The 27,757-nt window shown below is 39.8% G+C and overlaps 2 protein-coding genes across 6 annotated transcripts in view; both read right to left on the bottom strand.

Annotated features, from left to right (window-relative positions):
- myh14 (myosin, heavy chain 14, non-muscle) overlaps positions 1 to 19,779 on the bottom strand; it is a 39,975-nt gene extending 20,196 nt beyond the window's left edge. For 3 of the 5 annotated variants that reach the window (XM_053629866.1, XM_053629875.1, XM_053629882.1), the window contains exons 1-17: positions 19,133 to 19,779; positions 12,268 to 12,436; positions 10,687 to 10,893; positions 8,573 to 8,729; positions 8,052 to 8,079; positions 7,422 to 7,539; positions 6,695 to 6,742; positions 4,954 to 5,046; positions 4,792 to 4,855; positions 4,531 to 4,629; positions 4,276 to 4,419; positions 3,538 to 3,752; positions 3,301 to 3,453; positions 3,001 to 3,174; positions 1,773 to 1,946; positions 1,535 to 1,649; positions 200 to 414 (exon numbers count right to left, since the gene is read on the bottom strand). In XM_053629866.1, coding sequence (XP_053485841.1) covers positions 200 to 414; positions 1,535 to 1,649; positions 1,773 to 1,946; positions 3,001 to 3,174; positions 3,301 to 3,453; positions 3,538 to 3,752; positions 4,276 to 4,419; positions 4,531 to 4,629; positions 4,792 to 4,855; positions 4,954 to 5,046; positions 6,695 to 6,742; positions 7,422 to 7,539; positions 8,052 to 8,079; positions 8,573 to 8,729; positions 10,687 to 10,893; positions 12,268 to 12,426 — 2,163 coding nt within the window. In that variant the 5' untranslated portion in view covers positions 12,427 to 12,436; positions 19,133 to 19,779. Of the gene's footprint in view, positions 1 to 199; positions 415 to 1,206; positions 1,297 to 1,534; positions 1,650 to 1,772; positions 1,947 to 3,000; positions 3,175 to 3,300; positions 3,454 to 3,537; positions 3,753 to 4,275; positions 4,420 to 4,530; positions 4,630 to 4,791; positions 4,856 to 4,953; positions 5,047 to 6,694; positions 6,743 to 7,421; positions 7,540 to 8,051; positions 8,080 to 8,572; positions 8,730 to 10,686; positions 10,894 to 12,267; positions 12,437 to 19,132 lie in introns of all 5 variants that reach the window. The other 2 variants (XM_053629900.1, XM_053629890.1) reach the window with 2 other exon arrangements.
- Positions 19,780 to 22,557: 2,778 nt separating this feature from the next.
- On the bottom strand, positions 22,558 to 26,371 carry kcnj14 (potassium inwardly rectifying channel subfamily J member 14). The gene is made up of 3 exons (XM_053629907.1): positions 25,334 to 26,371; positions 24,147 to 24,464; positions 22,558 to 23,934 (listed from the first exon to the last, which is right to left on the bottom strand). The coding sequence occupies exons 1-3, from the start codon at positions 26,369 to 26,371 to the stop codon at positions 23,629 to 23,631; spliced, it is 1,662 nt and encodes a 553-aa protein (XP_053485882.1). The 3' UTR covers positions 22,558 to 23,628.
- Positions 26,372 to 27,757: the final 1,386 nt, after the last annotated feature.

Genomic DNA, 27,757 nt, shown 5'->3' with positions numbered 1-27,757 from the left:
ACTAGCAAATCCACCAAGGAATGGCTCAAAAAGAAGAAATGGAGGGTTATGGAATAACATAAGTAATAAGGAAAGGGAAATTTAATCACATCACATATTTCTAAAGTTAAAAAATGTTATGTTAAAATATATTTGTAGAAATTATTCCATGTTTATAATCAACATTCAATTAACCACATCTTTTAAACATCTCTCTCACCCTCTTCTCATGGTTGGGGATGATGCAGCGCAGGAAGTTGGGGTTGGTGTTGCGTAGTGTGGCCATTAGTTTGGTCAGTGACTCTTTGTACAGTTGTCCAACTGTCCGGAACATTCCCTTCTTTGTCTTCAGCCCAGCTGCTCCAAACGTCACCGGCCCACTGCTCTCTGCCAGACCTCCAGACGATACCTGGTCCAATCCCACAATCCTTTCCACTAAGCAGGACAAACAACAGGTCGATATTTGATAAGGCAGAAGGATAGAATTTCCTTGCAATGCAAAAACCCCAGCAATCTTACAAATATTCCAATTATGCTGTAAGCTTATAGTTTATAAAATTGAATGCATCAGCATAAGCCATAGACAAATAAGCCAAAGCTACATGCATGAACTTTATCACTATATCAGTACAACAATAAGGAAGCCCAGTATGTTCATTTAAGGAGCATGCACATCCAGCAAGAGCAGCAACATTAGTAAATGAAAACAAACAACAAAACAAAAACAAAAACAACAAAAAAACAGACAGTACATTCATTTAGTTTAAAAATACCAAATCACTGTACTGAAACATTTGGCTAGAGCGTTAAACTTTTGGTTGTCTGGCAAAATACACATTTACATAAAAGTCAAGTCATTGTAATGGTTTCAAGATTTAAATATATTACAATTATTTGGAATTTTTTACAAGTAATTTATAATTTAAGTGGGAATTCTGCATATCCACGAAACACAAGGGCATGAAAGACACTACACAAGCAGAAACTAGATTCAATCACACACTGAAATGGGATCTCCAAACAAAACCAGTGTGTATACTATAGAAATGCTATAGTATGACTGGGACTAGAACTACTACTCAGCACAGAGTACAGCACACATACATACACACACCTTGGGCACAACCAGAAAAAATAAAAAAGGGAAAAGATGAGAGATGATGCAGACCTAAATGGACACAATACACACAGTACAAGATAAGTGAAATGAGTGAGAGGGACACAGACATGGGAGGATAAACCTACTGCCGTCAGAGCCATTAGTCTGCAGGGAAGCATAGGAGTCAAAAAAGTAGACACGAGGAAGTGTCTGAATATCTGAGGGAAGGAATAAGACAGAAGAGAAAGAGAAGAGAAGAGCAGAGACAAAGTACAAAAGAACAGGGGATGAAGAAGAAGACACACACACACAGAATATTAATACATCAGAGTAAGGAAATAAATGTAATATTAGTTTCTTAGTCGTTATTAGTGAGAAAAATCATTTCAGGGCAGATTTTATTCAGTTTACTAGAACATCACTGTCACTTTGTCACACAAACACACATCTCCTCACCCTCTCTCCAGAGCTCTGATATGAAGTGGTCAGATGACTGATGTAGAAGAGATGCTACATTATCATTCAAAGGATCCATGTTCTTCACTAACCACTCGTCAGCCTTGTAGTTCACCTGGAATGAACAAAAGAAACAGACAGATAAAGAGACAGAGAGAAACTAAAGTCGATTCTAGTCCTGAATCTAATCTCTGCTGAAGACAAATGGAAAGTGGCTGAAGAAGGAATAAGATAAGACCTTGCCAGCATAGTGGATTATAGAGAAATCTGCCTCTTCACGGAGCTGCCGTGGCCTGAAGAACTTGGGATGCGTGCCCTGCTCAGTCGACAGCTTATCGACAAACGATCGATCTGTTGCCCGTGGAAACCAACATTCTTCATCCAACAGTGCTAACACGCCGGGTGGATGGGCCTGTTTAAACAAACAAGCAACAGTAAAGAACAGGGATGAGCATATAAACTTGTGATTTGAATGACAGCAGGCACTATCGAGTGCTGTAAAAATGAGTCCTAAAACCCAGAAATAAATGAGCATTTTGCACTTCCGGTTCCATTGTCCCAAAGTCAGTGTGTTTTTTTAATGGGTTTTTGGTTAAATACCTGAAATAAGGTCTGTGGTTAACACAGATACAATATAAAATACATCACTAATACCCAACTAATGACTTTGTTACGATTTTATGTGTCTTGAAAAAGGTGGTTGTTAACAAGTGGCTAAATGGGACTACAGAGGTTGTCGGGGACATTAAACGTCATCACGGCGAACAGGAAATCTCATCTACTACAGCCTCGTTGTGTTTATACACACGCTCTTGCAAACTATTCCAACTCAAACTTTCCAACTTGTAGATTTATCAATTTATAGCATTTTCCAATTGTAGTGTTTTTTAAATAAAGATTGAAAGAGTTGTAAGAAGCGTAGCGGTGGTGACGTTGTGACGTTCAAGTCATGTGACCATGGTGTAGTTCGTTTATAGCCTAACATTAGCTTTTTATTTCTGGCGATTGTATTTTGGCTTCAAAATTCATAAACGTTGTGTTCATTTGTGAAGATTATCTTGATGAACAAAATGTGTAAGAATCATAAACTTTTGTTGGTCACAGAGCTTATTTCTGCAATAATCCAAAAGCCAAAGAAAAAAATTCTATTTGTTTTTTGCCTATGGGGACCAGGGTGATGCCAACTTTCGGGTTGGCCTACAAGAATATGTAATTTTTGCTGCACTCTATTGTCTGAGCTGTGCTGTTACAGAAAATTTATAAACACTTCCTGACCAATTAGATTCAAGAATTCAACGGCGGTGTGTTATAATAAAGAATATTAATAGTCACCAGTCATTTGAAAAGAATGTGAAGTAAATAATATCTAACTGAATTGATTGATCAATCAGTTGATGAAAATATAAAATCTTATATACAGTGACATGTTGCCTTACACATCCACACCCACACCCACACACACTTACCGGTCTCTCAATAAGGTCGATGCAGGGCTGCAGGTCGAGCCCAAAGTCGATGAAGTTCCACTCAATGCCTTCGCGTTGGTACTCCTCTTGCTCCAGCACAAACATGGTATGGTTAAAAAGCTGCTGCAGCTTTTCATTGGTGTAGTTTATACACAACTGCTCAAAGGAGTTCAGCTGGAGAAAATACAAGAGAACATAAGAAAAAAGGAGAAAGAGCTCAACTTTTTAACTTTCCGTATGGAAATAGATGTGAATGATCTATTTCAGTGTCTGGTGTCTTCACCTCATCATCAGTCTTACCTGAAAGATCTCAAACCCAGCGATGTCCAGGATGCCGATGAAAGAGGCTCCTTGTCGCTGTCTGCGGTCCAGAGCTCGGTTGATGCGGTGCACTAGCCAGCGGAACAGGCGCTCATAAGTGGCCTTCGCCAGAGCCTCCACCGCAAAGTCTGCCTGAACACACCCAAGCGCAGAAAATAAAATTCAAATCAGACAATCACAACCACCAAACACACGTACATTATCACGCTCACGCACCTGCTCCTTGGTCTGTGCCTTCTGCACATACTCGCGGCTCACTTTGATGCGGGGAGTGAGAATTGCTCGACTGAACTCCAGCACACTGATGCCCAGCAGGTGGCACAGTTTCTGTGCAGCTGTATCGTCAGGCATAGATGCCTGGTCCGAGTTCTTCTCCTTCTGAAAGCTGATGTTCCCAAACTGCAGCACGGCAGAGATCACCTTCAACATGGCTGAGAGGCAAAAATAGGAATTAGATAGTGGAAACAAATGGCATTCTTATGTTATCTTCGGAAATCTGTCCTCAACAGGATGGTTATGCAAAGTGGAGCTACTGTTGAGTGCAAAAGTGCAAAGTGCAAAGTGGAGCTACCATCTCAAAGTTGATTTTTATCAAATAACTGCACAACCCAAAATGTTTTATTATTATTGCACCATGGCAATTTTCCATCTGCTGTCTTTCTGACCAATCAGAATAGAGAATTCAACAGCTCTGTGGTATAATAATTTTTAAAACATTTAGATTTATATAGTCAGTTTTCGCTTCATTAAATCACCTGTTTTTTTTTTGTTTTTTTTTAAATATTTGATTCTATCAGTTTTCTACACAGACATGCTTTTCCACAGTGAATTGGCTCTTGAGTCACACAAATGTGTTTGTTTATTTATTTATTTTTCAGGTAGTTTTAGAAGCAATATTTCTTCTTTATATTATTCATAGGGGATTTGTGAAGAGCCTCTGTTTCTTGTACTTACATGTGCACTCCTCTTGTGTAAAACCCATGATGCTCATGGAGTCCATGGTCTGAGTGAAGTTCTCAGCGTCACTCTGACCTGGAACAGGAATTGAACCCCCACACAAGAAGCGATACTGATCTGCACTGCCCAGGAGCAGCTCCGCTACACAGACAGTACAGGAACATATGGTTAAAATAAATAAATAAATAAATAAAAATCTATCTGTACTGAAAGAGTGGAAGTTTGACTGTGTGTGTGTCTGTGTGTTCTTACCTCTCATGGCCTCAGAGGCTCCACAGAGTAGCTGGTAGAAAATGTGGAAGGTTCTTTCTTCTTTGGCCTGCCGGATGGCTCGAGACTTCTCCAAAAGGTCTGACACACACACTGGTTAAGGGTACACAGTTAGTGCAAGGAAATACAACACAAATGATCAGGGCAACTGAGACACAATAAGTCAAAAACAAACTGAGGCAAAGTGAATAAAGATAATAAATAATTTGATATTCTTCATTCATTAAAATAATCAAAGGATACAGGTCTCAATGTTGGCACCGACTATGTATCCGGCCACATCAAAATTAATACGGATAAATTTACCCTGAAACAACAGCAAAACATAATTAAAAACTAGTCGCAAAAACACAGTTTTAGCTAGATACAGCATTTCACATATTTGTGTGGATAAAAGAGCCTTACAAATCTAGAAGAATTGTCATTTTTGACAGTCTTGGCATTGCCAAAGGCCTCTAGGATAGGGTTGGCCTGCAGTAGCTGTCTCTCTAGCTCCCCCTACAGGATACAGAGAGTAATGTGTCAATAAATTGAAAAAACAAAACAACAAAACAAAACAAAAAAACCTTATCTGTGCCCCAACACTGTGTGTGATACTGCAAAGCTCCAGCAACTACAAGCTCCAGTATAAACAGAAAACAAGCAAGAGGGAGCAGCCAGCCATTAATTAAGCACTACACACATTTTAGTAATCTATTTTTTATTCAGCTATTATAAATTAATAGCAACTACTATAAATGTGCCTATAATAAAGGTGAACAACCTCAGTCTTTGGATATGTGCACATTTGTGTGTGTGTGTGTTACAGAGCATATACTTTCTGTGGCCGACACTAAAAATAAATCTGACTGAGGCTGAACACCGTTACTGTCCCTGCTAAACTCTGCTAAGGCTACAGTGCCCCCTACAGGAGAACTGCAACGCAGCACACAGTCAAATCATTGCCATCTCCAAACACAGAGTCAGGCCATACTCACATACTGCACACTCTGTTAGAGCACAGCAATAAAGGAAGGGATGAAGTGCAGGAGAAACACAGGGGAAAAAATATGACAGAACATATGTTAAAATAACAGCAAAAACAGAAGACATGTATAAAGGAACATATAAAAACACAAAACAAATGAACCCACATTAAAAAAGTGCACAATGTGGTTAATATGACAATATTGTTTATACACTGTAGATTAGATTTGTGATATTTGAAAACCACCAAAAAGTGCAAACAGCAACCGTTCTGATTCAGTGGGTCCAGCATCTAGTGTACAGTTGTCAAACTCAAGCCCCCCCCCATTGTCAATAGTGTAGCTGGCTACAAAGACATCAGAAAAACATGTGAGTACATGATTGTTATTAGTGGATATTTCCCGGTGTGGTCTCTACGTGAATGATATGAAAGAATACAATTAAGTCACCATTAAATACGGTAAATATGGTAACCAAACTGAGGACCAGAAAGAGCACAAAGTTGTTACATTACAAAATAACCTTTGTAAACAGCTGGCTGTATTTACTGTACAGCAGCAATAGCACAGAAATATGCAGCACTGTGAGCAGATTTTACTGTTTAAAAGTAGACAAAATGCCAAATGAAAAAAAACCCAACAATTTCAATAATTGTAATTTAATTTAATTACCATAAGTAGGATCATAATAAATTTAGGACCATACATTCTATTGCCTAATACTGCATACAGTTAAAAAGTCTGTTAACACAGAAACATCCTACATTCTACTTTAAGAGTGCAAACTGCAGTTTAGAAGTTGCAGGGAAGTGGTGTATCCTACTAAAGAGGACTAAAGAGGAATTTCAAATTTAGCAATGAAGACAACGTGTTGATAAATGTTCTAAAAGAGCTTATTAAGTAAAAACTCCAGTGCCTGTGAGAAGGACAATAATATATCTGATATGACGTTTGGTTGCTAATGGGCTTAAATGTGTGGAAATTAAATATTATTTCATTTTTCTTGTGGTTGAATGTGGCTTCTGTAATGTTGGGAAAATTGGCCTGATTATGCCAACACATCTGGTTTTGAGTTCGACACACATGAATTAGTGAACTTCTGATTCTGTTCGCACTGGTGAAAGAGCAGAGTGTGATATGAATCATAGGGTGTGTTATTTCTAAGATCATGACCCACTTACCCTGTTTACAGTACTACTGCCACGACCCAGAGAACGCGTACCATCCATCTTAAGCACAGAGGAGAAGAGTGGAGAGGATAAGAAAAGAGCAAGAGTGAGCATGAGAAAAGTAAAGAAAAGAAAAGGCACATGTTAATGAAGCAAAGCAAAGGAGGAAAGGATAACTATTAAAAGACCATATGGAGATGCATGAGCTGCTTTTCTTTATTGATATAAAAATAAAAGTGGCAGTAAGAATCATTTGCTGCATCCCAATTCACCGAGCATCCGTCCTAAATTGCAACCAAGATTAGAATTGGAGTGTCCCAAATTGTAGTATGTTGAAGTGAGTATCGCAAAGGTACCCAAAGGATGGTCTACTATTTTCAAAGTGTGAATCCGTGGACACTTTTTCAGCTAATATTACCCATAACTCCTTGCGCGAGGGAGGTGGAGTTTGGTGACGGTTTGCGTCACCGAGGGGTATATGAAATGTGGAAAAATAAATTGAGGATATATTACATTAAATTATATAGTATAAATTATATAAGGAATAATGCATGAAGTGACAGTGTGCGTATCAAGGCAACAACCTTCTCTTCCATTACATGATGTACTTATATAGTCTTTTGCTACACACTCAAATGTATGTACTTTTTCTTCACAAAAAGAGTACAAACTTTTAGTGCATAGTATAAGTAGGCGAATTGAGGCGCAGTGATGTCCCATGTCGTCATTCTGTACTGACCTGCAGAGTGCTGTCCTTGCTGCGGCCAAGAGTACCACTTTTGTGAGAAGATGCCACGTGTGCCAGGTACTGAATCACCTTCTTAGTGTTCTCTGTCTTCCCTGCTCCGGACTCCCCTCTGGAACACAGACACACACACAGACACACGTAAAATGACAACAGAAACATTCAAATAAACACATGCAGACTATGCCTAATAAAGGCTGCAATAAAAACACAGCAGAGCTAAAGGCTACAAAATAAACACTGGCAAGAGATAAATGGCCTTCGTGGAAACTGTCTTTAGTTAGACACTCTCACTGACATGTGCAACACCAAAAAACACAAACAGTGGAGCAAAATTAGCAGCACACAACCAGCAGGAGGAACTGGATCGCTTTATAATATTAGCCAAAGCTTCTATAAAGGCAGCTGCAGCGGGACGAACTCTCTGTAAAAATACAAAAAAACTAAACACGCCTGCCAAAAGAACTCCAAGCACGCCTCATCAACACATCTCATAGAATCTCTGCTATTTTGAAGAGGCAGACAAATGTTTGTGATGTGAGGAGTTTATACTGACTGTAATCGTGCTGTAATAATAACAACCTTTAATACATCTGCTCTACAAGTGTAGGTTATAATACTCACGTGCAAAGAATGGACTGATCTTCTCTGTCTGTTAAACGAGAGGGAGGAAAACAATGAGAGTGAGCATTTTACTGTGAGGACACATCTGTGATAACAAACACACACACACACACACACACACACAGCACTGTTCTAATAAATGGTTTCTTGAAATAGAAGCTGTTTGGATGTACATGTAAAAGCAGTACTTTGGAAAAAGCTCCCATTACTGAACCAACTTTGCTCATTAAGGAAGGCCAAAAGCTTTTAATGCAGTTTAAAGAGTGTTTGTGACAATAACCAAGCCTGCATCTACAAAACAGTAAAGAGGACATTAGTGTTAGTAAAACAAAATTAGACTGTGTCTGTGTGGTAGACCCGTGTAGAAACAACATGGGTGATATTAGTGTCAATGTTTTCAAAAATAAACTCAGTATGGGTTTATCTTTTTCAAAGCGGTTGTCCACACACTGCAACATTGCTGTGATCAGTTATATTGCTAGTGTGACACAAGTAAACCAGGGTGGAGCTGCATGTGGTACCTTGCAACATGCTCCTGTACGCTGCCTCTGATATGGCGTAGATGTGTGGTGGCATCTCGTGACGTTTTTTCCCACGATACATCTCTACGATGGACTCTGTGTAGATGGGCAGATTCTTGTACGGGTTTATGACCACACAAAAGAGGCCTGAGTATGTCTACAGACACACATATACACACACACACACATACACACACAGAGCGAGAGAGAGATTACAAAGAAGGTTCAGAGATAACATTTCTTATAGCTTATACCAAATTCCTTGTGGGTATCCATCCTAACTAAATTTGCATGTGTGTGTGTGTGTGTGTGTGTGTATTACTGTATGTGAAACCTAATCTGTGACACAAAATTCTAAGGTGTCATGAACAAACATCCTGGCAAATGTGTTATGTATGTAACAGTATCTAGCCATATGTAGTGTCCAATAACACTACCCCTATGCAGGCACACAGGACACCCCTGTTGGATATGTTGCATGAGCTATGACAATTTTAGGTTAAGGTCAGGTTGAGCAGGTAACACAAACACAACTAAATGTCACCTCCATAATGTCTGGCATCCTTTTACAGAATGGGTAAATGTGACACTGAAACAACTAAAAAATTTACTTTTCTTCCAAACAAACAAACAAACAAACAAACAAACAAATGAATAAATAAAAACAACAAAAACAAACATAAAAAACACTCAAAGCAAACCTTTTTTTTTTTCTTTAAAAATTGCTCTCAGCATCCAGACAGCAATTTGTTGCCTTTGACCAAATATGAGCGTGCACACACATTTAATATCCATCACTACAGGGAAAACAAAAGAGCTTTTCATCACAAAAAGACAGATGGTTGTTGACATGCACAAGCCACATAATGAATGGTAAAAAAATGTAAGATTGCGAGTATGAATCCCGACGATGCCACAACCAGGGCTAGAAAACAAGGGAGCAAAACTGGGATGGACCGCATTACTCTGTTCCCTGTCAATCACAGTAGCACAAGCCATTCATGGGCATCTGCGAGCTCATGTATGTGGAAGAGGGCAGAGAGCTCTTTTCTCTGTAACACAGCATAAGCAGGAGTTTGAATAGATGTGGATAAATGGCATCATGTGACTCATAGTGTTAGCCCTCACACTTCAAGGCAAAATCCCCAGTATTGCATTAACTCTCTCGGTGCTCATTTGGACATATAAAAACTGCAGGTGTTAATTCAACACGGGATTTTGCTGTGTTCCAACTTAGTAGCTGCCATATGATAGGAGAGAGCTAGCTGGTGAAGTCAAATTGTCCCCAAATGTTTAAGCTTAAAATATCACTTATTGTGTATGTTCATTCATCTTCTGTGCGTGTTCTATTCTGGTCAGGGTCACAGTGGATCGGGATCCTAGGAACAGTGGGCATGAGGCAGGAATACACCCTGGGCACCATGCACACACACACACAAAAACACACACACACACACACACTCATACACACACACACACACTCATACATACACACACTCATACACACACACTCATACACACACATACAACACACACCCATAGAAACACACGCCCATAGAAACACACACACACACACACACAGACACACAGACACACACACACACACATGCACACAATAACACCTAGGGGCAGTTCTGAATAGTCATTCCACCTACCAGCATGTTTTTGTGTGGTGGGAGGAAACTGGAGATCCAGGAGGATACCCACAGAGACCCACAGAGACACAGGTAGAACATGTAAAGCACCATGCTTTGGGAGTTTCCTCTGGGTACTCTGGTTTCCTCCCCCAGTCCAAAGACATGCACTGTAGGCTGACTGGCATTTCCAAATTGTCCATAGTGTACGAATGTGTGTCTGATTGTGCTCTGTGATGGGTTGGCACCCCGTCCAGCTTGTGCCCCGAGTTCCCTGGAATACGTTCTAGGCGACCCCGCGACCCTGTGTAGGATAAGCGGAATGGAAAATGGATGGAAATTCTTTTTGCTAATTTTTATGAAGGGTGTCAATAATTCTATAGTTCAATGTATGTTTTAGGAAATCTCTCTGAATAAAGTTCACATTTGATCTTGAAAAAGTATCCCTGTGTTACATTTCACACAAACACACACACTTACATAGATCAGTCCTGAGTAATAACGTTCTCTCAGGTTGTGCAGGACAGAGGCCTCGTTAAGGCAGGTGAGGTCAGCCATGTCCTCCACTTTACTGAAGCGAGGAGGGTTCATTCGCTGAAGCTCCTCCCGCAGTAATGTCAATTTCCGGCTGCTGTCTGTAAGCTCCACCTCCACCTCATCGCCTCGCTCCTCACGCACGCTCGCAGACTGGAAAAAAAGGAAGGAAAAAAAAAAGCGCACATCACAATGCTGTAGACAAATTTGTCATCCTTTTGCTGAAATCTGCTTCCTCATCACACAACACACACACACACACACACACACTCTCTCTCTCTCTCTCTCTCTACATCAATGCTCAGTAATTTGATGACTGATGACTGCTTGAAGGGAATACTAATTCATCACCGGATGTGTGTGGGCCTCGTCATGCAATGATGACAATTTATTTTTTTGGTTGTCGTCCGGTCATGTGCTGTCTTTTAGTGTGAACACGGTGCACAGCCTGCTCTCTCTCTCTCTCACATACACACACACAAGAGAACAGTGCATATATTCATGTTGACAGAGACAGGCAGCCTATGGAGGAGTATGTTTGGGAGTGAGAAAGAATGACAGAGATATACTGAGATTGGGAGAGAGAGTGCGAGTCTGTGTGAGCCAGACAAAAGGAAGGAAGAAGGAAAGAAAGAAAGAAAGAAAGAAAGAAAGAGGGGAGAGTGTTCAGTGCAAGGCTACATGTTATGGACAGAAATAGCATATTGTGATTAGATTGCTTCACATTGTGTCTGTAACACACCTTACAAAACTGTAAACCATGTCAAAGGATTAATGAAGACTTGCACTGATCTGAACAAAATGAATTGTTTTCTTTAGATTAAGCCAGCGATTTATTAAAACATGCCTTGGAAACGCAGAGATGAAAATAATAATAAATTGTGGTCAGATTTCTCATTTGCATATTGAAGGATTCTGTGCACTGCGAACATCAAAATTGTGATAACGATGATGAACATCTACTGTATATATTATGCAGCACTAAATCAGTGTTTAATTTAGTACAGCTATACTCTAGATACTCTCTCTCACTATCTCTCTTTCTCTCTCTCTCTCTTCTTTCTCTGTGCCAACCAGTCACACAGTCACATTCTTTACAGACAACATATTAAAGCAAGGCTTCTATCATGCTGCTGTTTAGCATTCAGTGCTGCAGGCTCTCTGAGAATATTGCTCTATTCATAGATAGCTGTATCAGAGCTGTGGCATGCTGCTGAGGAACTCTGTCACTGAAGAGCCCAGAGGAGGTTATGAAAGTACAACATTACAAAAGAGAATGTTCAGGAATGGAACAGTGGATTTAGTTTTTACTCAAAACACACACACTTCTATCAGAACATGATATTATGATAACATGATGATCTAACTGAACATTTAGGGTGAGATTTTAGATTTTAGCTTGAAAACAAAACCATTTATGAAGCATAACATGCCAGTCCTAAAAAAAAGCATGCTGGCACAGGATGCTTTTTACATCTTGGGCCTGTTAGGAACGTCTCTGCTTAGTTACCCCACGTCTCCTCTCACCTCAAAGCCGTGTTTCTCAGAGGGAACCCAGACAAGCCTCTTGGCCGCCCAATCAGCTTGGCTGGAGGCAGAGAATACAGTGGTGGGTGAGCTTGGCCCTGCCTCCATGGAGAGGAAGCGTGTGACATCATTAGCGCTGCCTGCTGCTGACTTAGCCATGGCTATGTCCCTGTTAAAGAAAGAGAGAGGGTGGGTGTTGGTTTTGTGGGAGAGTATAGTTAGAAAACATATGTGCAACCTTCTCATAAATGTTTTATTAATTTAAAGAGAAAACAAACTGTCTTTTAACACTCTTTTCTCAATCCTTCTAAAGCTGTCCATCATCCCATACAGCTTCCACAATAAATTCCTAATTTATGAGTTCAATTGTTTGCATGATTACTTACAATTACAGAATAATTTGAGATGTAAATGCTGGCCATCTGCTGTGGTTGGCATGAATTCAGATATGGCCTGACTTTACAAATACAAAAAGAAGCTGCTGATTATACTTGGATGGATGGGCAAAGGTACATCAGAATATACACTATCGGTCAAAAGTTTAAACACACTCATTCTTTATTTTTATCCCAATTCCCCAATCCCCCCCCCCCCCCCATTTTGGAATAATAATAAAGTCACAAAACTCTGGAGTAACACAAGTGGAACTATGGGATTTATCCATCCATCCATCCCTCTTCTACCGCTTACTCCTTTTCAGGGTCACGGGGAACCTGGAGCCTATCCCAGGGAGCATCGGGCACAAGGCGGGGTAGACCCTGGACAGGGTGCCAGTCCATCACAGGGCACAATCACTATGGGAATTATGTTGTGTTAAAAATCCAAAATAAAGTTAAATAATTCAGTATTTTAGCATCTTCAAAGTAGACGCTTTTTTTGCCTAGAATTTCCAGAAATGTATTCTTGGCATTTTCTCAACCAATTTCTTGAGGAATCTCCCTGAGATGCTTTTTAAACAGTATTAAACACCTATACTGGACACTTATTGGCTGCTTTTCAGAATATTTCTCTCCAAGTCATCCGTTTAGAAAAAGATTTTTTTGTAAATAAAATGTTAGTTTTCTAATGAAAAAAATTAATATGTTGGCACAATTATATTTTTGTCTACAACACCGATTTCAAACATTTAATCATACACCTTCAGAGCAAAAGATTTTTAAGATTATGATAAACATTTCAGTGTCTCCAAACTTTTGACTGGTAGTTTATTTTGATACACAATACTAAATACCGGGTTAGCACATTTGCCTTCCACCTCTGGGGTTGGTGATTCGAATCCCTGTTCTCACCGTGCTTCCGGCTTTTCTCTGGGTACTCCGGTTTCCTCCCCCAGTCCAAAAACATGCAGTGATTGGCATTTCCAAATTGTCCGTAGTGTATGAATGTGTGTGTGATTGTACCATGCGAAAGGTTGGCACCAGCTCCAGGGTGTTTCCCTTGCCTTGTGCCCTGAGTTCCCAGAGTTAAGAAACATCCCTGTGTAGGATAAGCGGAAGGATAAGCGGAATTTCGTATGGAATACGAAATACCCCAAACATATATTCACAAAATATCAGCAATTTACTGTACTGCAGTTATGCTGCTGTTGACAGGTGTATAAACTTAGGTAGGTTACTGGCAACTTTTAATTTAAATTACTCATTTACTGTAAGATGTAAAGCTCTCAAAAATGACACTTTTATTTCCTTTACATTTATATGAAATTCTATACATGTGCCCTTCAATGTTCAACAAACCTTTTTTCCCCAGCATGCTTCTTGAATTTTCAAGAGGATACACTACTACTTAACAACAAAAAAGGTTTTTAGTCAAGTACCTCACTAAGGGTCATCCAAGGTACAACAGCAATTGTAGCTAGCACAACTTGTCAGTTGTGCTAGCTAACTCAGTAAAATGTCAGTTAATGTGAACACTTTGTAGATAAATCACCCTAAAAAATATTTTTGGAGAGTCAAATAAGGTGGCTAGCTAAAGAAGCTAAATGGTTTGGAAGTAAGTAAACAGCAAATTAATTAAAAAAGAATAATAATAAAGGTTTGCAGTATGTAAGAAATTAGTTTCAACTAACTTACTACCAGGACAGTTTGAAGATGAAAGGACAATCTTGATGTCACTTCTCTACTGCTTCTGACTTAAAAGAAATGTGAATGACATTGTTGTAGGTAAACATCAGTTTACTGTGAACACTTTCAATACTACAAATATGTCCAGAGTGTGTGTAAGGTTAAAAAAGCACTATATAAGTGCAGACATTTAACATTTACCATTTACCATGTATTAGCAGGAGATCATTGGCACTGCCTGCCAGCTAGAATCCAGCCCCTAGCTAGCTGGGTCATCAGATTCACCTTGCCTCTAGCTAATGCTGAATTTGAGGTGATATCAGAACTTGTAATTCCCTGCCTACAACTGGTAAAAGCCACTGAAAACATCCCCCCCCCAAAAAAAAAACAACAACAACAACAAAACAAAACAACAGCAAAAAAAAACATTTATAAACCCTTAACTAGACTTTTCCCTGTTTACAGAAGGACATTGAATTAACATAGCTGCACACACCACACCGTGAACAGTGCAAAGTCACCCTTCTCTACTTACCAAATTAGTTTATATAAGTACTGGTTTAGATCAATTAATATACCATACTAATCTGACCATACTAATCACTATTTTGAAAAGATAATCATCAACAATTAGAGTTATCATTAATGTTAACCAGTTAGCTTGTTGCTAATGCTACCTGCTATTGTCCACTGTTACTGCTGTGCTGCAATTTCAGTCCAAAATGTTGCTGCAGTTCAGTACCAGTAGCCACTCAGGCCTGTAACTGTTAAAGTGTGGTTAAAGTAGCTTTGTATGAGTTTTATGTACTTTGACAGAGCAAACAAAAGACACGCTTTCAAGGAGGTGTCCATGTTTTTTCCCCAGATCGCACGCCAAACTTATTACGACTTGCAAATTGCCTCTTACAAGCACCACAAATACAACATAACTATATCTTTTAAACTATTAATAAACATCCGGTAACAAGTCACTGGGTTTGTAATATGCTAGATATAAATGAGTCAGTCAAGAGAATCATACCTCCCATTTCCAATTTAAATCAGCTCTGGTGCAAGACCCAGAATCATTCGAGTGCCAGAGTCATACGGTATGAGCCTGAGTTGCATTACGAATACGTGTGTCAGAAATACAGTCCATTCCAGGACACTTGTGTTGGTATGGTTGAGAAGAAAGAAGCAATAATTTGAACATTCTCCTTACACACGTTTTCTTCTTCAGTTACGAAAAGCCAAAATAAAGACAGAGTAAATACACACCTAAAAGTAAACATTCCTTTCATATTGTTAGTCAGGCATAAAGGATGATTTGATATTATCTGTTCTAATTCAGGTGTTTGATCAGCAACTGAGTAGATTACTGTACTGAAGTGGTCATAAGAGCAAGCAGCATCTAATTATTACTCATCAGGTCAGCTTCGAATCACACACGGACAGCAATGAAAAAAAAAGTAAGGGGGAGACATAATATAGAGCTGTTCAGTGAAGGACTCTACATAAGAGATTGACTGACAGATGGATGGAAAGTTAAATGGCAGTATTTATACAGTGATACAGTGTTCTCCAATTGCTGAGGGATTGCTTAAGTGAGAAAAGAGAGGACTGTCATTGGGTGTGTTAAATGTGTGTGTGTGAAATGTTCACTGTGTATGTGCATGCATATGTCTGGGTGAGAGTATAAGAGTGTAAAGGAAACACTTGATGGAATATGACTGATGGTGATGTAAAGTGACAAGGCAGATTAGACAGTAAAGAATAGCAGAGATAGGGCTTTAGATAGGTCCTCATACTGCAAACTAGGCCATCATGAAGGCCCTCTTGTGCATGAGTACAGCTAAAAAGTCTTATTTACCAACAAACATCACTGCGACAGACCATGTAAAGCTACTTTGTGCAATTTCAATTTCACCAAATTCATGTAGTTTTCTGCAAAAGAAGGCACAAAAAAAACTTTGCAAGCTGCATCACAAATTTTTAAATAAGCAGCAGCAAAATCAAGAATTTTTGGCCACAACAATCACAAAAAAACTAAATCAAAATCCTGTATGGACTGAAAAGGGAATGAGCTAAGAGCAGAGATCCTTAGTTGCATGATTTCACACAAATTTGCTTACTAAATGTGTAAACAGTAGCTTATGTCAAAATAATACATCATTGAATTTGAAGCCTGGGGTGGGCTTTTAGTAGCCTGTTATTAGGCATGCTAAATACTGGAAAAAGGGTACTAAACTGTCCCTCTACTTGTTGCTGGCCTGGTATCTTTATATTTTATACCTTTAACATGTATCATTCCTCAAACAAAATTAAGTCAAGAGGCTATCACACGACTTATGCTATCTAGTGAATTTTCAGAGTAACCTCGCAATAGGCAGTTGGGATTTGACAACATATAGCCAACCAACATACAGTCATTTTGATTTGTTTTAGATGTACCTATATTCAACAAGATTTTGGTGGACATGGAGTATTTTTAAACTAGCCAAGTTTGGCATAAAAATTCCAACCCTGTGATTAACTGTCCTGTCTGTTGCTCCTCCGCCATGCATGCTGCAGCGTGATTCCTACCCCAGTGGGCCTCTATTAGCACATGTTGCAATTCACATTTTTGACCAGTAGGTGCAATAATAACACTATGGAGCTATAGTGGGCACAGAGGAGGCTGCCCCACATGATTGCACATGTAGAAAGGCAAGCAAATCAATGGATCAATTGGCTGTCAAATAGAAACCTTTTTTCAAACTGTTAATCATTTTTGCTAACCGTTAAAGAGGTAATTAGCATTTCAATGGAATTTAAAGCATATGGACTTGTGAAGGAGGACTTTATAACGTTTTTCATTTGTTAAACACCTCATATTCACTATATGTCCACATGTTTGTGGACACAAACATCCCATTCCAGATTTAGTCACCCTTTCCTGTTATAATAACCTATACTCTTCTGGGAAGGCTTTCCAATCCTATTTTGGAGCTTGGCTGTGGGGATTTTCGCATTCAACCACATGATTATTAGTGAGGTCAGGCAATGATGTTGGGTGAGGAGGCTTGGGGTTCAGTCAGCGATCCAGTTCATCCCAAAGCCGTTCAATGGGGTTGAGGTCAGGGCTCTCTCAAGTTCTTCTACTCCAACCTTGGCAAACCATGTCTTCATGGATCTTGCTTTGTGCACAGGGGCACTGTCATGCTGAATGAGGTTTGGGCTAGACCTTTTAGTTCCTGTGAGGGGAAATTGTAATGCTACATCATACAAAGACATTCTATAAAAGTGTGTGCCTCAAACTTTGGGGCAATAGTTTGGGGAAGAACCACATATTAATGTAGTGTTCAGGTCTCCACAAAAAATTCTGGCCAGATAGCATATATGCAGGACCCACCACTGAAAAGGTGTGTGCTTGAGATTGCCATCCCAGTGACAAGGAATAGTACAATTTAGTACTTTTTTCCTGTGTACTAACACTAATTGGTGCTGCAGCGTGAAATTTAGGGCATAGCCACTGGCTTTGACAATCCGTGAATACACATGAGCAGGGTGTGCAATGTAGACAATGCCGAGCACCTCATAATCATTCCCATCACTTCCATCAGAGCCAGATACAGGCGCGCGCCTGCGAGCCCATTCCATCTTCTTGTCACGTGGTGGTCATTATAATACCTCAGAGGATTTCACAATGAATGAACACTGGCTTATTCATCAAGAATAGACGGTGTGCATGTATCTATTTTTCTTTTTTTACTTATTGGTTTTCGATTACCTTTATATATATATATATATATATATATATATATATATATGTGTGTGTGTGTGTATATATATATATATATATATATATATATATATATATATATATATATATATATATATACATACACACACACACACACACACACACACACACACACACAACGAAATACATGTTGTCGATATATACAACATAAATAAAACACGATGGCGAATGCCAGTGTATCTCAGGCCACGCGCCCCGATTCGTCTCCGTGGCAACACTGTCTGAGCCCACCAACGCAGACCAAACACACACACACACACACACACACACATACACACACACGAAGTTTAAGCAGAGGTCAGTGCAGAATCTGAAAGAAAGAAGGGAGGGATGGAGTTGAGGTAGGTGGTGTTACCCCTTATGGAGGAGGCTGAAGTCGGTGCCGCGGCAGGAATATCGCATTGTAACAACAGCTTATAACAGCATGTTACCGCTCATTACCCGGACATAAGGGGTCTCTCACTCTTCACACACTATTCACCTTTAAACACACGTTGATGTCAAACCCTTTACTCTCCTTTACAGTATCCACCCAAGCCACAATAGCCTGCATGTCCACAGAGGAACCACACCTCGCGCAGACACAGGTTAGGTGGACACACACACACACACACAGTATTCAGTATTCGTATATTCTAGAAATACAGAAATATCATTTTTGGTAGCCTACTAAACAGAGTCGTGACAATAAACAAGGTTTATTAATAATGGGCTAATTCAGACACTAGACTCCACAAAGGCTGGTTTAAACGCCCATATATATAATGCCTTTAATTTATACAACTAATTATCTATATGAAACAAATACAGGGTGGTGGAGTTTATTATATAGGCTAATACGGTGTAAATATGAGGACTTGTACAGAAATACAGGGCGCCTCGGTGTGCTAACGGTATCCTGTGTGTACGGCTTTATACTGTATACTGCCGCATTTGGACAAGCCTCGCTGCGTTAGCAAGGGGCTAAAGCGCTGAAATAAGATAGCCCACCCAGAATAAGGATAAAGCGCATACGGCTCACCTCCGAGCTGCGAGTCCAACCGACGAATATGACGCCGAAGGCCAAGGAAGGCGTTTTTTGTTTTTATTTATTTTTTTCTCCCCTCCTTTTTTCTCTTCAGCTTGTATGAAATAATACTGCAAATGCGGCTTTTCCCATTACAGCGCTCCAGGTGAAAGCCGCACACTCATTCACACTGAGAATAAAAAGGAGACAGAAGTGAGGGCAAACCGGAGACTTCAAAGCAGCCCAAACACATCCTCTATTCGTCCAATAGTGTTCATAGCCGGCGAAGAATATCCCGCCTTTAGTCAAAACAATAACAAATTACGGCTCAGGATGGCTCTTAAAGCCCGCCCACTGAATAGGACAGTCCAGCCACGCCTTTGGACTGGTACACTTTCAAAAACCCTACCGCATACTACCGTACTAAAGAGTACGCGAGACAGCGCGGAGCCGTTATTCAATGTGAGAGCGCGATGGGAGACGGACAGGTGCGCCAGCCAATTACAGGCAGGGATGCTAGAGCGCGTGGGCTGGCTCATGGGTGAGGAGGCCAATGAGAGATGGGGAGCAGGTGTCTGTGCGCGCGAGAACCGTCTTGGATGAAAGCAGCAGACGACACGCACGCGTGCTTGTGTGTGTGTGTGTGTGTGTGCGCGTGCGTGTGCGTGCGTGTATGAGCGTGTGCGCGCGCGCGCGCGCGTGTGTGTGCGTGTGTATGTGCGTGTGTATGTGTGTGTGTGTGTTCATAAGACGCTGTATGAAGAGCTCCAAATTCCGCACTAATGCGGAGGAATTTCAGATTTACACCTTTCTGTTAAACAGGATTAAAAGGTTAGATGTTTTAGATAAGAATAACACCTAGATAGTATTACTATTCACAGTAGGATATGCATAATATAATAATAATAATAATAATAATAATAATAATAACAATAACAACAACAACATCAATAATAACGATAATACAAATAATAATAATAATAATAATAATAAGCATCATCATCATCATATGTTTATTATTATTATTATTATTATTATTATTATTATTATTATTACTAGTAGTAATAGTAGGCCTAGTAGTAGTAGTAGTAGTGGTAGTAGTATAACAATCTTCATCATCATCATAAACATTTTTTAGTTTTTTGAACAAGTAGTAAATCTTACATATTTCACTCAATCAATCCTCCAAAGCATTTCTGGAATTTTCAGTCTGAAGTTTAGTTAAAAGTTTAAAAAGGTATGTCAACTTATTATATGCTGAACCTTGCCATTTAATGTCTCCTGTGTGAAGCTGCAGTTAAAGCAAAGGATGTTTTTTTGGAGAATTAGTTTACAGACATGTTACTCTGAACATGTTCCATTATATTATAATAATAATAATATAATAATATTATAATGTTAAACTCTTTACAGAGATAATAATAAGCCAGATTAGATAAGGGAGATCTGTCCCAAAGATAAAGTAAACACTCATGCCTAATGTTTCAGGATTTTCTTATTTCTGTTTTTTTCCGCCAGATTCCATTCACAAAATATAATGAAAATATATATATAAGCACAAGTAAAAAACAAACAAACATGGTTGCCAATGAATAGCAATAAAACGAATGTTTTATTATAGATTTTCTGTAGAATTATATGCTATAAAGTTTATATAACAACATGTCGGTAGTACATTAAGACAAACACATTAGAGCAGTGGTCACCAACCCTGTTCCTGGAGATCTGCCTTTCTGAAGACTTTAACTCCTACCATATCACCTTCAGATGAAAGAAAAATAGATTTCAAGGAAGATGTTGGTGACCAGTGTGTTAGAGTAAGTGCCAGGTTGTGTTCAGGTAGTGGAGAATAGAAAACAGAGTGGAATTGCCCTAATTAGGTGTGCACATGGGAACCATCTGATCTGATCGATCTGATGATTTATGAGAAGAACTTAGAGTACAAAAAGATCGCACACACACATACACACACACACACACACACACACACACACACACACACACACTCTAATAATAATAAACAAAATACAAATATACCATGTCAACAAACATGTTAATTGCTATTTATCTAGAGATTTCACCAAAGTTTGCATCACATTAATATTAAAATACAGTCATGTTTTCTACACAGTGCAAATTAGAATATTTGAATGCAGAGGGCAATACAGGAACAAATCTGTATTACACTGAGACACGGTGTCACATATACACATATATATATTGCATTGCATGCACTCTGCAAAGTGCAAAATATATTGAAATGGTTAAATTTGTAACAAATCCCTTCCCCTTCCACCACCCCATCCCCATCCCCATCCCCTCCCTGACCTGTTCAGCAACTTTCTGGGCATTTGGATGCAAGTGTTTTTTTTTTACAGAAACTAAAAAAAGGGGGAAAAGACAGTCAGTGATAGAGAAAGAAACTTTATAGCAACATGAAGCTACACACATTATCAAAGTGTAAATAAAACTGTGGCTATAGATAATAGTTCCTGTTGCCCTGGAGCACTCAGTCCCAAAGGTAGCAAAGCATGAAAGCAGTTGAAATAAACATCAGAAAATGGTCATTTGCACAGATAAACTCTTCCTCTGAATCCTTCTGGACATTTTCTAAACTGTCAGACACATCTGTCCTTCCCTGAAGTGCAAAAAGCATCAGTACTGTCAGCCAAATGTGCAAAATAAAAGCTGTGGTGTGTGTTTAGCAAAACACTGAATATTTTGTATTTGTTGAATACCCTGAATAAAGATCAAGTGTTAAGTGATGTTAAGTGGTGTCTTGATACACAGTAGTGCTAGCTTAATTTCTTATTAAGTGTAGTGCTTTCTCATTACAAAAGGTAACATCTAAAAACTCATTTCTTTTGAAAGATATATTCCAAATCATCCATCCATCCTCTATACCACTTATCCTTTTCAGGGTCATGGGGAAACCTGGAGCCTATCCCAGGGAGCATCGGGCACAAGGCGGGGTACACCCTGCACAGGGTGCCAATCCATCGCAGGACACAATCACATACACACTCACACACCCATTCATACACTACGGACACTTTGGACATGCCAATCCGCCTACCATGCATGTACCATGCATTTTGGACTGGGGGAGGAAACCGGAGTACCCGGAGGAAACCCCTGCAGCACAGGGAGAACATGCAAACTCCGCACACACGGGGCCAGAGTGGGAATCGAACCCCCAACCCTGGAGGTGTGAGGCGAACATGCTAACCGTGCGCCCCTATTCCAAATCATGTACAATAAATAAATGATTACATATAAAATATATAAGTATATTTAGTTTCTCAAAGGTGAGTATCAAAGATCCAGTGTGGTTACATATTAAGTTTCACATATGCTATTTATATTCTAATTAGTTTCCCATTTTATCAAACTGAACAAAACACAATTTAACATAGGGCACTGGCTATAACACTCCTACGTGTCATCTGTGAGTCTGTTTTGCCTTTGGCGTTAATAAATCTTCATGTAGAACTTCAGCTTCCTAAAAGTGACTGACTCAGTAAATGAAGTAAATAAGTTACACACCAGGTCCATGAGAGGTTGTGCATTAAAAAAAAAACAACAAACTCCATATGCTCTTGCACACACCTATGGGAGTTTCCGATCTCGTCTCCTTTGCACAGTTCGTTCTGTTAATGTCCATGTTCCGTGTGTCCAACACTGTCCTGTATTGCACTTACTGTATTGTGCTGATGTGTTTTTATGCGTTTTTATATGATTGTCTTTTTTTCCACACACTTGTGCATTCGGTGTCACACTATTATCCTGGAAACACAGTTTTGAACTTGACTTGACCTGTAATCTAAACAGCAGGCTTTCATTCTTAGGTGCAGTTACTTGTTACAGCCATAAGGGATCACTGTTGTGTATCTGTATCAGTACTGGAACTCAGCGATCAGTGACACTGACTTTGAAAGATTGCCATGTCCAATCAGCCAAGTGGGCCAGTGTTGCAACCCTCCTCATCCTAAAATAGCCCTCTGAATCCCTCTCCGTATGCCTCTCTTTCCCCCAAACTGCTTTAATTCTGTCAATTTCTCTCTGTCCTTAGTTTTCTGTTTTGAACTAATTGCCATTAATCAACTGAATCTCCCTCATTTATGCAAACACACATTTTCTGGACACCTCTGGACTCAATTATACTTATTATCTGTAAGTGAGAAATGTGTTTGTTTAATTCATCCCTCACTCGAACACTCTCTACTCTGTCTAACTCTCATAATGTGGACGGCAGGTTTTTTTTCTATTAGGCTTCAGCAGTGAGTTCATATTTATGTTCAAGCGTTTGATATTTCTTTTTTATTGCTTGCTGTCACAGCCTCCACCTTTTCTTCACCCTCTGCTTATCCCCTTTCTCCTGATTTTGATCCTCTATCATTAATCAGTTCCCTTCTCCTTTCTCTCTCCTGTCAGACTTTTTGTCCATTGTCTCAACTTTCTCCCTGTCCTCATGAAACCCTACTGCCTCGAAATATCACTGTGTTCTCTATTCACACTCTCTGTGACCCTAATTCTACACTTTGACCCCTGTGCTGAGTGTGAGTGTGTGTATCTGGGTGCTCAGTGCAGGCGCCTCCTCTAGGAGTGAGAAGAAAGGGTGAAGGAGGGGAAGAGGGAGATGGTGAGATGCTGTTGGGGGAGGGAAGGGCAGAGGAGGAGAGCTGCAGAGCCACTTCATTCTCGTAGCAGAAAGAGGAATGGGAGCCCATGATGTACTTCTTCTCAGCTAGGTCTTTAGCGCTGCAGGATGGCATGTTAGGGACCTCATATGTCCTGTTAAAGTATGAGTAGTCCACCTAGAGAAGGATGAAATGTCAACAATGATGTGGAGCACTGCCAAAAAACTACTGTTTTAGTGATCCACTTTGTGAACATAATAGTACCATATTGTATATTGATTAATTTAATTTACAGGAAGTATATTTTCCTTAGGAACAAACAGCACCCTATGTCATTAATTCTATCCCTAATTCCTTATCATGTAGTTGGAACCATTCATTTGTCTCACCTGGTAGCCAGATTTCTTTGCGAATAGCACAGGCTCAAAGTGGTGACCCCAGAGAATCTCAGACGCAATGTAAGAAGAGCGGCACTGTGTGGTCATGGAAGTGGCTTCGACCATGCCCTCTAGAATGACCACCACCTCCAGCTTTTCATCTGACTCCAGCATTCTCCGGTCCATCTCGAAGAAAGGGCTCTCCTCGTCGATCTCATGCACAATGGTCACCGGAGACACCAGAAAAATCCGGTCAGTTCCTTTGTCAAAGCCCACATTAATGTCCTTGTGGTCCAAAGGTAGAAACTCTCCCTCTGGGGTCACCCTTGGCTACAGGAAAAATGAAGGCAATCAGCATTTCACTATGTATGTGATCTATCATCTGATATCATTCATAAATATCCATTTTCAGCAATACAGAGCAAGAAACAAACAGTACATAGAGCCCATATATCATTAACATTTCCCTACAATACATAGCCACTATTGACAAAAAACAACAACAAAAAAACAACATCCAAAACACAAACAAAAAAATTACACACAATGTTATACTGAACCAGTTGGAGAATCTTTCCTCTAACAAAATCATTCTCATAAGGGGAAGCTTCACCAAATATTCACTGTAGTATTACTGATCATTTTGAACCACATTCTGTGTGTCAAAGTTTGCATTTCTCCACCTTTTAACCTTTTATTTTATTAAAAATGTGTGAAACTATACAGTTTCATATGTTTATGCTACATATACAAAGCTTATTTCACTTACTTTATTTAATTTTTATAATCATTTCTGATCATGAAGGGTGCCAAAAGTTCTGCAGTTGAGTGTATACACACTCACACATAGTAAAACAGATGTAAGATTTCAATCACAGTAAACACAAACATACTGACACAACTGCATCTAATTGGAAATGCAATCCTAGACACACACACACACACACACACACACACACACACACACACATGGAAGAGTTTAAGTTAATCCCTCACAGATGATATATAAATCCCTGTCAGAATAAAACAAGCTCTTATTTACCAAACCAAACACATGTCCAGATGTCCAGATCTCTTTCTCTCTACCTCAATTCAGTTATACTTCGAAATGTGAACAAAATACTACCCAGAACAGGTTGCTATAAATCAAAATTGTCCTCTTCATTCTCTATCACGTTCAATGCATCTCTCTGTCTCACCTTCAGCAGCTGTGCTCGGACGTGGGCCTCCACCAGGTGGCTTTTGCGCAGGTTTCCCACTCGCCACATCATGCAGAGCTTCCCATCCCTCACAGCTACTACGGCCACATCTGAGAACACAAGTGTCTCATTGCGCTTCTTGGGCTTGGCAATCTTGGCCATGACCACCCCGATGATGAAAGCGTCGATGATGCAGCCCACAATGCACTGCAAAACGACAGCAAGCACCGCCAGGGGGCAGGCCTCAGTCACATTTCGGAAACCATACCCTATAGAAGTCTGTGTTTCCAGAGAAAACAGGAAGGCTGCCATGAAGTTGTTCACCTCCTGAAAACATTGGTCAGGATCCTGTGGCTCCTCAGGCTCCAGCAGCACTGCAGAATACTCCCCCTGTTGCTCTGGTAAAGACAAAGAAGAGGATGAGGTATCTGAGGAGGACGGTGGTGGGGGATTTAAGTCCCCATGGGCAGCTGCAATGAGCCAGAAGACCAATCCAAAAAGAAGCCAGGAGAGCAAGAACGAGAGGGTGAAGACCACTAGCATCCAGCGCCAGCGGATATCTACGCAGGTGGTGAAGAGGTCTGTAAGGTACCGCTGGCCCCTGTTGTTCATGTTGACGAAAGTGATGTTGGAGCGGCCATCTTTGCGAACAAATCGTCTGCGAGGCTGGGTGTGTAGTTGGGCAGTAAGAGGGGTCAACAGGGAAGGGGAGACAGAGAAAGTCCTTTCAACTCGCTCCCAACCCCCTTCTCTCCTAGTCACACCGTCAAGCATGAAGCCACAGCCTCCTTCTCTTCCTCTCCACCTTCCTTCATCACTGTCATCATGATCATCATCATCTTCAATGTTTCTCTCAGAGAGCCTCCCTGGTACTTCGTGGTTTTGGCTAAGCAGCTTGCCATTGCAAGTTGGAGAAGAGAGTTCTCCTGTACAGGCCTCATTGACATCATCACTCTGAGCCAGTTTCATGACTTCCTCCTCATTAAGAGGAGTGTCCACTACTGCGCTGAAACGCCGCTTGACACGTGCAGCTCCCATTACTTACTGTGTGTGTGTGTGCGCGTGTGTGCGTATTTGTCTATGCAAGCTGAGTGAAGGGATGGTATATTGAAAATGTACAAGGAAGAATTGTTTTATCAGTTACCATATATGTGCATGTAAACATATAAATGTGGGCATTAAGTGTACATTAAAAGAGATGCATCTGAGAAGCCATTTCTGAGTTCATCCTCATATTGTAAAAATGTTGACAAAAACAGTTTTAAAAAGGATCTAAAAAAACCCAAAAAACCCTGGATGATCAAATGATGTTTTTGTGGTGGTTCACCATGATATACAAAACAGATCCAAGTAAATTTTTCTTGTACTGTAACCAAGAAAAAAACATGACCTAAGGAGCAGCATCAACAAACCATTTTGAACACAACACCAGTCTCACATGGATAAGATTTTATCCAAGTGTATTGTATTAAGTATATTAGCTCACTGTAGGTCAGAATAAATCTGTACTATAAACACAAATTCTAACAGCAAATTCACTGTATTTAAAAGCAGAGATATGGGACTGGACTGTCAGTGGGTGAGGATGACATGTAAGTAGCTAAATCATTAGAAATCTGAAGGTACAAACACATAAAGCTTTGTTTAGACAAGACTAAAACATTCAAAAGAGCCATTTAAAAAAGGACAATGAATAGCACAAAGGGAAAACAAACCAAGAGAAGCACTGAAATACGTTTTGAGTCTTATGGCAAACAAAGGAAAGTTACAGTTTATGGTAAAAAAAAAAAAGGCAACATGGAGGAAACCAAAAACAACAGCATGCCTATACAAACCCGCTGTGAATTCTTCACCTTCCTTTGCAGGGTAGAGAGGTGTTTAAAAACACAACATAAACATGAATTCAGTTTAAAACCTTGTATATGAACATGGTCAGTATTTCAGTTTGTGAAATAGCACTTATACAGTATATTATATATAGTATGGAGTATAACAGTTACTCACTGGGATATTTCAGCGGACAGTTGTGGTCCATACAGATCACAGCAAACAAATAAAATACACATCATCACAATATGGGGAGAAAACACACACACACACACACACACACACACACACACACAAACACAAAAACCCCCACCAAATCAAATCATGGACATGATTTGCTGTCCTCTTCGATTTAGTTACAGTAGAATTGACTCCCTTCTCCAAAAGTCAAAAAGTTGTTTGCAGCACACATCTTTTGTTTAGTTCCATCTCTGATAGATTCCAATGTTCTGAGTGGCAGAAAAAAAGTAATAAAAGAAAATACAGGTTATAAAAGAACATCCTTCCATTAAGAGGAAAAGAGGACACTCAAATAATCTAGCAACTAAAACCAAACGATAGAAATCAAAGACTGATTTTATGATTTGTAATAAAATG

The sequence above is a fragment of the Ictalurus furcatus genome, chromosome 1 (assembly GCF_023375685.1).
Source record: "Ictalurus furcatus strain D&B chromosome 1, Billie_1.0, whole genome shotgun sequence".
In the NCBI taxonomy this organism is placed as follows: domain Eukaryota; kingdom Metazoa; phylum Chordata; class Actinopteri; order Siluriformes; family Ictaluridae; genus Ictalurus; species Ictalurus furcatus.
Note: the sequence above shows the minus strand (reverse complement) of the source record. Positions and strands in the feature narration are given on the sequence as shown.